Genomic DNA, 11,097 nt, shown 5'->3' on the forward strand with positions numbered 1-11,097 from the left:
CGATAATTCTCAATTTGAACGAAGAAAACATAAAATAATAAAAAAAAATTATATAAAATTATAACTCAATAAATAAATAAGTAAATAGACCTGATCAGATTATTAAATCAAACATCCAAAATGGTCGAATTCAGATCTGCGTGATCTATAATCGGATAGATTAATGATTGAGGCCTCAAATTTTTTGGCTCAAATTTGGCTCGATTTTTTTTTTTTTTTTTTTTTTTGCTGGGTTGATGCTTTGCTTGTTATTATTATTATTATTTTTATTTATTTTTTTCTGCAATGTAGGAAAATGTTTGAGGGCCATAATTTTTGTAGCTCAAATGGCTCAAAATTGCCAACGTCGTTTTGGCAATTTTGAAGTTGTTTTGTACTCAAAACGACGTCGTTTTGGTAATTTCAAGCCATTTGAGCCACAAAAATTGTGACCCTCAATTATTGTTGTGCAATGTATTAGCCCAAAAAAGAAAAAAAAAAAAAAATGCATTCAAGACAATTTCGAGCCTCATTTTCGAGGCCTCAATCACAGCCGAATCGGATATGAGTTTGTCTTAATTGGGTCGAAATTGGATTTTGACGGATCCGATCGAATCCCATCCATTTACAGGCCTACTTGTCGACTACCGAACCGACTATTGAGCGAAATCCCTTTTTCTCTCCGTTGCTTCCAACAGCGCCGGCGATTTGCAAGTGACCAAAATCAGGTCTCTCTCTCTATCTCCCTCTCTCTCTCTCATCCGTCAATTTCCCTTAGCATTTTTGGTTTGTAAGCTAGGATCTGATTTTTTACCCCCAAATTTCAGTTTTGCTTGCTGCTTGATGGATGACTCCGGTTTAAAGCTGGGATTACACAAATGTTGTGCTCTTGTAGTGGTTGTGACATTACATTTTTTTTCTTAGTTTGTTGAAGCTCTGATTTTGTTTTTGTTCTTATTTTGGGTAAGAAACCAGATGCTGTATGTAGATAAAAATTAACCTTGTAAATGGGTCCAATGGTATGCTATATTCCGTGTCTTCTGAATTCATCTCTAACATGTGCTCTTTTTCATGCCAAGTTATAATAATGCTAAAATTTGGCAAGAGCTGTTCTTTCTATTTCTCTCACAATGGTACCCACAAATGGCAAACTAATAACAAAAGTCAGATCTTCTACTGGCCTTTGTCTATACAATTATGAGCATTCATTAGCTTTTGCTTTGGCGGTTGCTATGTTTTCATCTCTACATTCCTGATGAAATTGTTAAATTTTGGTTTTATGCAATTGGGTTTTTCTTTTTTGGGTTAATTGTATTATAGTTTTAATACAATGTATTATTGACATAATTACGTTGTCACTGTTTGATTTTGGTTGACCCTTTAACTTGGTTCTCTTAATGGCGTGGCTTACAAAACGTTAGCTTTATATTGAAGTGAAAATGCAGTTGGTAGGTAGTATGTAAATATATCTGCATACATATCTTGTTGGAGAAATGGATGTATCTGTGATTCTGGGCATTAAGGGGGAGGACAACAACAACGACGAAAACAATGTGGGAACAGGGTACAACAACAACAATGTCAAGAAGGCAAGGTTGCATTCAATGCTGGCTGCTCTTCTTGATGATCCTATCCTTGCTGACGTGCCAAAGAAGCCAGCGCTGTCAGACGTGGATACTGTCATCAGCTTGGAACTCGGCAGTGCCATGCGCATCTCCGTCCTTAAATTGGACCACACTTCCATTCGTACTTTAAAAAGACACGCCCTCTTTTTACCATCTAGTCATTTGAACAAATATGTTATGCACATGAGTGCTAATGATTGTTGATTGATTGGATTTCCATTTGATGAAGATGTGGCAGTGATGAATTCTGCAACTGTGAAGGATTTGAAACTGGCAATAAAGAAGAAGGTTAACGGCATGGAGCAGTCCACGATGGGTCATCGTCACATTTCTTGGTACGTCTATATATGTGTATCTTTGGAATGTCACTCATAGATTCATAATAGTAATAAACGATCACTTGAGATCAGCTTGGGAAGTTTCTTGAAGTGACAACTGAGAACTTTTTATGGCTTATCTTGTTCTAACATTTTCGTTCATTGAAGGCTCTATAACTTTTTTTTTGGGCTGCAACGCTCTATAACTTATTGTAGATGGTCCTTAGCTTTTGAGTTTGTGCTTGTAATATGGCAAAAATTGTTCTGTCTAGTCGCTGTTCTAACTGTATTCGGTGAATAAGATCACAATCCCTATATTAAAACTGCCACAATTTATCACATTTCCTTTTCGCATGAATTTAAACGGATTTTTATTTATTAAAATTTGTAATTGAGAGCTATACATGATAATCTCAAAACAATTTTTGGCTGATGATACCTTCTTTTTTTTTGATAATTTTTTTTGGGGGATGTGATACTTCAAATTTTTCATTATATCATATATTTCCTATCATGTCAGCTAATTCTGAAGTTTTTTTGACAAATTTTCAAATAATGGCTACCTTTTTTGTCATTAAGGCTGTTGTTCCAAGTTTTATCTTCTTCTCCTAATTTCTGATAGGTTTGCTTTGTAATTTGATTCCAAATGCTTTTAATATTTCTCTATTTCTCCTTGTGCTTCGACAATGAAGCAATGAGGCTGGTGTCGAAAAGCCAGGTGTTATTTTTCTTTCCTTTTTTCTTCTTTTTGTCTGCTCTTCAAATTTCTTCATTGAAAAGAGTGCTGGAGGTTGAATTTTCATTGCACTTAGTACTATTCCTGGTTTAACTATGTGAATCACTTATTTTTTTTATTTATAGGAAGCATGTCTGGGCAAACTTCTGTCTTTCCTACCATAATGAGAAGTTGCTTGACAACTCTGCCCTGCAAGATTATGGCATGCGTAACAATTCTCAGGTATTTAGTTCTATAACTTTCCCGTGATCTAACTGTGAGCTCTCTTCATTTATCAAGTGCAGGGCATTTTTGTTATTTGGAGGAATTTTTTAAGCACTAAACATTACATGGATTCCACTATGATACGTTTGAATGAAAACAGATGCATTTGATTATTCCTCAAAAATTAAATTGACTGTCATATTTTCTAGATCATTCCATGTTGGGAACTGTTCACCACTAGTAGCAACATTTTAGAGTAATGCAATCATAATTGATTTACATACTGTATATAATATGCATGTTCATGTTTCTGTCAATAACGGTGTCTTGTATTGATTTGTATTTGTCTTCATGTGTTGTATATTTTGCCTTGGTTTATAATTAAATGAAACAAAAACTTTAAGGGTGTGTTTGTTTGGACGGTTTGGATAAGAGGGATTGTAATCTATTGGACTGTTAGTCCTGAGATACATTGTCCCCAGACTATTTGGTTGGATTGGATTTGTATCCTATATTTGTTTAGTCATGAGATTAGATATCTGGATTGAATTATTTTTAGTGAATTCAATGTTTGGTTGGACGGACTAGACAATGATGAATGTTCAAAAGATTATTTTACCCTTGTAATTTATAATTTTTATTTGATCTATAATTTATAATTTAACAATACTAAAAAATTTTAATTTATAAGGCCATAATTTTTAATTTATTATTTTCAATTAAATTAAATTTATAATTTATATTTTTTATTTAATATATAATTTTACATTAACAACATTAAAAAAATAATTTTATTTAATATATAAATTTAACGGACCTGATAAGGATAAATGTTCAAAAGACTATTTTACCCTTGTAATTTATAATTTTTATTTAATATATAATTTTAAATTTGTAATCTATAATTTATAAGGTCATAATTTTTAATTTATTATTTTTAATTAAATTAAATTTATAATTTATAATTTTTATTTAATACATAATTTTAAATTAACAACACTAATTTTTTTTATTTAATATATAAATTTAATTTTTTAACAACACTAAAAAAATTATAAGGCCATAATTTATAATTTATTATTTTTAATTAAATTAAATTTATAATTTATATTTTTTATTTAATATATAATTTTACATTAACAACACTAAAAAAATAATTTATAAATGTTCAAAAGATTATTTTACCTTTTTTCAATTGTTTATTAAGTAATAGCATGAGAGTAAAATAGACATTTCATATATTAGTCTCATGGGATACCAATCCCATAGAAATAATCACACCTCTCTCCCAGGATACAATAATCCCTTATATGAGGAACTATTAGTTCGAAACAAAAAAATTGAACCAAACAATGGTCTAATCTCATGGAATAATCCCTCAAAACAAACACACTCTAACAAGTTCATCTTTCTTTTCCACATTTGGGATATTGTGTTTCTGTAATCAAACAAAACAAAACAAATTCCATGTGATTCCTTTCCTTCGTCATATATAAGGCATTTAGGCCTGGTTTGGAAAAAGGCTATTTTAGTAACTTTTTGGCTTTTTACGAAAAGATGTACAGAAAAGTAGAAAGGTGATGTGACAAGTTTTAGTTGGCTTTTTGGCTAAAATAGCCACTCTCCAAACGAGGCCTAGTTTGTTGATTTATGAAGTGGAGAGGTATAATGCAGGTGCAATTTGTGCCCTATGTCTTGTCAAGGGCTTCTTGAAAGCATTCAAGGAGGAGAAAACACCGGTTCTTTCATGGTCTCAACAAAAGGGCTTGAAAACCAATTCTTGTTTATGATGTCGCATCCTCGTAGCTTAATTTGCCTACATATATGGCCAGAGATTCCTGATGTCTGAGTCGAGTTGGACACGCTTTTTTGTACACTCACTTCGTATATAAATTCTGAGAATAAATTGACATAATTTTTTGACAGAACATTTCTTTTATAATTTTTTCATCCGTGGCATTCGGTGTACGGTGAAAAAATACTTTCTCTCTCATTGAAAATGCAATGAAATTAAACAATAATAATGAAATTATTAGAGATGTATGCAGGTTGGTTTTTGGAAGGAATAATCTCAACAAAACTATTGTTGCCGGTTGACAATTTCTTAATCCACCATCGTCCCATAAGCCTTCAAAATGGTTCAAGTATTTTAGCAAGTTTTGAACGAGTGGGTTTGGTGGATTGGTGGGTTGTAAATGAGATCTATTTGGGGGTTAATTTATGAAAAATGTTTAAGGTCTGGGTTGAGAGAAGCCTGCAAACTCCACAGTGAACCACACAGGAGTTGATATGAAAACTAACAGAATGGCTCAATTTGTAAAACTTGGGACTGAAAATTGTAGGGCTTTTTACCCTGGGGTTAGAGGAGAGTCTTTCTAGAAATTCACAAAGGCCAGGGCTAAACCCAGGCCTAAGAGGGGGTTTGGAAATAGTTTTCCACCAGCAACTGCCGCGCTTCGGTTATTACCTCACTAGCTGCGTCATTGCCCCAAGTGCAAAGATGAGTTTAAATAGCTTCACCTTCCACAGCTTATATAGATCACCATACCCGCTCTGGTTTCTTTCTCAACCAATGTGGGATTTATGGTTTCCATCTCTTTATGTTTTTAATCTCATATATCAGTCGCTCCTAACCCTACTTTTGCTTGGGTTTCTAACCAACCAAACATAGTGGAGTTGGGTTTGGTGGTATAACAAAAAATGCAAAAACACAAATTAACATGGTTCTGATCAGGTGTGTGGGGAGGGTAACCCCAACCTAAGGATGTAAATTTGGTCCATCAGCCCGCAACTCACCTGAAACTTGCCTGCGACCCTGTGCGGCTAGGCCTGTCCAGGCCCGGGCCCAAGCCTAGCCCAAGACCTTGGGCTTGGGCTGCCTGTTTCAAAGCCTGGTTTGGCCCGTAAGCTTGGACCATAGCCCCTCCCATCGGCCTGTTTAAAGCCCACTCGAAGATCGGCTCATCTAAGACCTAGTGGAAAAAATAAAATTATGATAAAAAGAATAGAAAAAAAATAATAATCAAGCTTAGCCGAAACCCTAACCCAAATCTCGGCTTGTGGGGTCGGCCGGCCAATCCACCCAAGGACATAGTATCTCTGGGACTGGGCCTAATTTTTTGGCCCGAAACCCAAATTTTGACGAAAGCTCGCATGACTAGACACCGGACTAGGCCAAATTTACACTCTTGCCCCGACCCCACCCCTGACTGGACCGTGTATTATTCAAAATATAGTCATTTTTGTTTCACATATTTTCACTGTTATTTGTTGATATAAAATGATTTTTGAAGTCCCCCCCTATATTTTTTGAATATTGCATCTCCTCTCTTTTCGCAATTGCATTTTACTCTGTAATAGGGGTGAACAGCGGATATACCGATCCACCTAAACCGACAGAGCCAATCCGCCACATTTTGGACGGATGCGTGATGACGAGTGGATGGTTGTAGATTAATTTTTTTCAATCTGCTTAGTTTTGGACGGATGACAGGTTTGAGGGTCTTTTGGCCGCAACTGAACCGCCACACCGCAAGCACCCCTAATCATTTGTAAAACTTTGTGTTTTCAATTTGTTTAGATATTTTATTTTTGTTTTCAATTGAAAAAAAAGTTTAAATATTCTGTTAAAAAATTTTTTCAACTTGAATATATTTTTTGAATTGAAAAATATAAATGTATTATTTATCTATCTATATATATATATATATATTAAAATCTAACTCTAAAAATAATGAATAAAAAAGATTATATATGTTGGTTGGTTTTTGTTTTTAAAAACAGATATAGATGTAACAATACAGAGGTATACATGCACATATTGTAGTACTTTTTAAAGTCTTTTAACTGTAATACTTTTTTTTTAGGAAGTGCACAAGTTGAATTATGTTGAAAAATTTATAAAATTTTAAATTGCCAAACCGATTTGCATCCATCCGCCAATCTGCCAATCCGCTCAATCCACATCTGCCGGATTGATAGATGGATGCAGATTGATTTTCTCCAATCCGCCAATCTAGCGAACGGATGACGGATTAGAGGTTCCGTGGCCGCAAACGACCCGCGCCCACCCCTACTCTGTAATTGCACTGAATTGGGCAGGAAGGGTCAGGTTGGGGTCTTACTGGTTTTCGGATATGGAGGCAATGTTCACTTAACTGTGGTTAGGGTGAAGAAGGGGGTATCCCAACCCATACCCGCCCCATTGCCATCGCATGAGTGGGCCTTTCTCCACGAATTCCAATTGCAACGAGAAAGACAGACAAAATGCTGCATTGTGTTGGCTGATGAATGTGGCCTGATATTCTCTGGTTCAAGTCTGCAAAGAGGGATGGGAAATAGTGCCAGGGCCGGCCCTAAATTTCCGGGAGCGTAAGGCGAAATAATTTTTCAAAGCCTTTCTAGATATTAAAAAAAAATAAAAATAAAAATAAAAATCACTCTATTTAGTTTAGAGTTTTCAAAAATAATTGTCTGAATCTACAATTCATATTTTTTTTTTTTTTTTGTATTTGGTAACGTTTTTAAAAAAAAATATATATATAAATATTATAGTTTTTAAGTGTATCTAAATTAGATGTATCTACAAAATAAATAAATAAAAATTGTGTAAAATATTTTTTTAAAAAAATATTAAAAAACACATAATTGAGCCATAAAGAGAAAAAAATAAGCCACACAAAATTAGGCTAACGACTAACACATATACATATATTTAATATTTTATTTTTTTAATTAGACTAACAACTAAAACTTATAAATATTTGGGTTTTTTTACTGGCCGGTCCTGAGTTTTGCACTTATTCCCTTCTTAGTCCTGACTTTTGATCTTGTGCACCAACAGGTCCTGAGCCTTTTTTTTTTTGTACCGTTTTACCCCTCCCCTGTTCTGGCGCATTTCTGTTTGGATTTTCTATCAAAATATTGTGTTTATGATTTGGATTTCTGTGGAACTTCACGATTTGCTACTGTATTATTATGGAGCTTCGTGATTTCTGATTTCACGCTTGGTGTATCTTTGCGATTTTTGATTTGTGATTGCGTGCTTGGTGATTCTTCCTATTTGCGATTTCGCATTTGGTGTATAGTTACATTTTCTGATTTGCGGTGTTGTGGAGTTAGGTCGACTGGTATGTTTGATTTTGATTTCAATGTTTTTGTTCTTTTTAGTTTGAGTTGATATTTTGATTTTGTGGTGATATTGTTGTTACTCTGTTGTTTCTGTTGCGATTGAATTTGTGTTTTGATCATGATATTGAAAGTTTTGAGATATGTATTTGTTGATTGAATTTTAGATTTTTATTTTTTTTGGTTACGAAATTGTGTTGATTGAACACAGGTGTTGGTTTGTTATTTTATACAGTGATAATTTTATCACTGTGTATTTTGGGGGTGATGTTGGATTAACTTTTTCAACAGTGATAAATTTATGAGTGAGTATGGGAATAGGAGATGAAAAGGTTGCATAATGTAATGGTAAGATTCAAATCGAGTTACCATGTCTAATAAGTGTAAGCCTTATTCACTGTTCTTGGTCTTTGGTGGTGTTAACTGTTAAAGTTATCAGTGTTGGTTTTTGGATGTGTTTGAGTTGGTTGATAATTTTATCACTGTATTTGATTTTGTTTTAGGGTGTTTGAATTGTTTGCTGAAATGTAATTGTTGTTTGTTGCAGGATTTATAGTGATGGAGAACTGTTTGTTTCTTATGTGCAAGTTTAGAGGTGTGACATTGGTTATCGAGTATAATGATGTATTTAATTTCAAGGATTTAGTATACAAATTGTGTGCAAAGTGGAGTGAGTTAGTTGGTAGTTCTATGAATACATCGTATTCAATGCCTGGATATTCTTCTTGTGGTCTACAAAGTGAAGAGGATTTGGAGGTTATGGTTGGATTGGCACTTTCTTGTGATATTCATCGTATTGATGTTTTTGTAAAGGATTGTTCTTTGGGTGAATGTTATATGATTTGTGATAGTGAAGCTAGTAGTAGTAGTAGTGTTGTTTGTGAAAATAATTTTTTGCCTTCATTTTATTCAAATCAACGGAAACCTTTACTCTTCGATGGGTGGGTTAATTGTATGAAAGGAGTGGGACAAAGGTTTGCTCAAGGAGTTGTTGAATTTCGAGATGCGCTGTCAAAGTATTCTATTCATTTCGGTTTTCATTTTGATTTGGTTAAGAATGATAAGGATCGTGTCACTGTTCATTGTAAGAGAAGGACTGATTTGGGATGTTTATGGAGCGTGCATGCTAGAGTGGAAAATTATAGTAAAACTTTTGTTATTAAACAATTTGATGATGTTCATACTTGTGGATCTTCTTTTCGTACAATTAAACATGCTAGAATGACTTCAAGTTTGATTGGTGGGCTAATTTAAAGTGATATTCGTAATAAGGCTTTGACATCGGTTAGTGAGGTGGTTTGTGATTTCAAGGACTATTATGGAACAAAAGTTTCTTATCGGCGAGCTTGGATGGGTGTTGAAAAAGTAAGGGGTCTTGTTTTTGGTGACTATTTATCATCATTTGACGATCTTCGTTGGTATGTTGATGCCGCTAATTCTTGCAATCCGGGGAGTGTTTTTGATATGAAATTTGATATTGATAGTAAATGAAGACATTTCAAATGCTTGTTTTTCGCTTTTAAGGCATGTATTCATGGTTTCAAGTATTGTAGGCCTATGTTGATGCTTGATGGAACTTTCTTGAAAGGAAGACACAAAGGTTGTTTATTGGCTGCTACGGCAAAAGATGGTAACCAAGGTATATTTTGTGTCTATGTGTTATTATTATTGAAACAGTGATAATTCTATCATTTTTGTTACTGGAGAGTGCTGATTATTGAGTATGGTCAATCTATTAGTGATAAATTTATGCTATATACTTTTGTTAAATTTTTATATTTATACAGTGATAAATTTATCTACGGCTGGTGCTATATGTTATATACTTTGTGTTTTGAATTTCTTTTTGTAATTTTTTTATTTGTTACTGATAACGTGTATATATATTTTTGTTTGTAGGTTTATATCCATTATGTTTTGCTATTTTTGATAGTGAAAGTTATGACAGTTGGCATTGGTTCTTGTCAAAGTTATTAGGTATTTTGACTCCGGAGAGGAATATTACGTTTGTTACTGATCGACATGGAGGTTTGCTGAACGCTTTAGCTGAGGTCTTTCCATTTTCTTGTCATTCTTTTTGTCTAATGCATTTGAAGATAAACTTGAAGACTTATTCGTCAGTGAAGAGTCGTGAATCTAAAGAGTATTTGCTTACTCTTTTTAGTAGATGTGCATATGCTCCTACTATTGAGTTGTTTAATGAGCTATTTGAAGAATTTAAGGGTCGTTGTGGTCGTAGTGTCGAAAAGTTTCTTGAGGATTTGCCTAATGAGTGTTGGTGTAACGCTTATTTTCAAGGCAAAAGATATGGTGAAATGTGCACAAATGCTGCAGAATCTTCTAATTCATGGATTAGGGATGAATGACATTTGTTTTCAACTAGTCTTGTTGATGCTATACGGGTGAAACTAATGGAGCAATTTTCAAGAAGGAGAGAAGTTGGAAATGAGTGGAATCGTATTATTTGTCCTTTTGTAGAGAAAAAGTTGGAAGAAGCTTTCAATGATACAAAAGCATGGATAGTTAAAAAATGTAGCGATGACATTTATGAAATCCAATTGGATCATTCAGTTATGGTTGATATTGGGAAACGTTGTTGTTCTTGTCGATTGTGGGAAATTGATTCTTTTCCTTGCAAACATGGTTTTTGTGCTATAAAGAGGAGTGGGAAAGATCTGAATTGCTTTCTTGATGATTACTATCGTGTTAGCAGTTATTGTGATTCTTATTCACATTCTATCTATCCAGTTCCTAGTATGTGGAGGCCAAATGTAGTTGTTGATGATGACATTGTTTTACCTCTTTTTGTAAGAGATCTGCTGGACGTCCAAGACCGGAGAAAATGCCTTCTAAGGGTGCAATCAAGAGAATTAGATGCAGTAGGTGTGGAAAAATGGGAACTCATAATCGGAAGACATGTAAAGAAGCTTTGCTTTAGTTGTATTGATTTTAATTGAATTACTTGTTTGAGAGTTGAGAGGTGTTACTTGCATTAAATGATTGAGGAATTTGTTGATCAGAAATTATATTTTTTGCTAATATTTTTACAAGATTAAGTTTCACAGATTTATATTATTTGATTTGGGTTAAATGTAGTTGCTGTTTTTGG

At 33.8% G+C, this 11,097-nt stretch overlaps 1 protein-coding gene and 1 non-coding gene across 6 annotated transcripts; one reads left to right on the plus strand and one right to left on the minus strand.

The window, feature by feature from the left end:
- The first annotated feature begins 558 nt into the window (after window positions 1-558).
- On the plus strand, window positions 559-11,097 carry LOC114308972 (U11/U12 small nuclear ribonucleoprotein 25 kDa protein). 5 transcript variants are annotated; one of them, XR_014365272.1, is made up of 7 exons: window positions 559-707; window positions 807-1,725; window positions 1,834-1,939; window positions 2,783-2,879; window positions 8,536-8,583; window positions 9,542-9,627; window positions 9,888-11,097. XR_014365272.1 is itself a non-coding variant. In XM_028254655.2 (5 exons), exons 2-5 carry the CDS (start codon window positions 1,473-1,475, stop codon window positions 4,572-4,574), a joined length of 495 nt encoding a protein of 164 aa, XP_028110456.2. In that variant the 5' UTR covers window positions 559-707; window positions 807-1,472; the 3' UTR covers window positions 4,575-4,789. The 5 variants fall into 5 exon arrangements, 2 of the variants coding, with proteins under 2 accessions (XP_028110456.2, XP_082778435.1); XR_014365270.1 differs by lacking the exon at window positions 8,536-8,583 and having other exon boundaries at window positions 9,888-10,025; XR_014365271.1 differs by lacking the exon at window positions 8,536-8,583 and having other exon boundaries at window positions 9,966-10,010.
- On the minus strand, window positions 5,204-5,363 carry LOC114308988 (U4 spliceosomal RNA). Its single transcript, XR_003645647.2, has one exon. It is a non-coding gene; the product is annotated as a U4 spliceosomal RNA (small nuclear RNA).

This window comes from Camellia sinensis, chromosome 3 (assembly GCF_055761805.1).
Source record: "Camellia sinensis isolate YWXY chromosome 3, ASM5576180v1, whole genome shotgun sequence".
NCBI classification, from domain to species: Eukaryota; Viridiplantae; Streptophyta; class Magnoliopsida; order Ericales; family Theaceae; genus Camellia; species Camellia sinensis.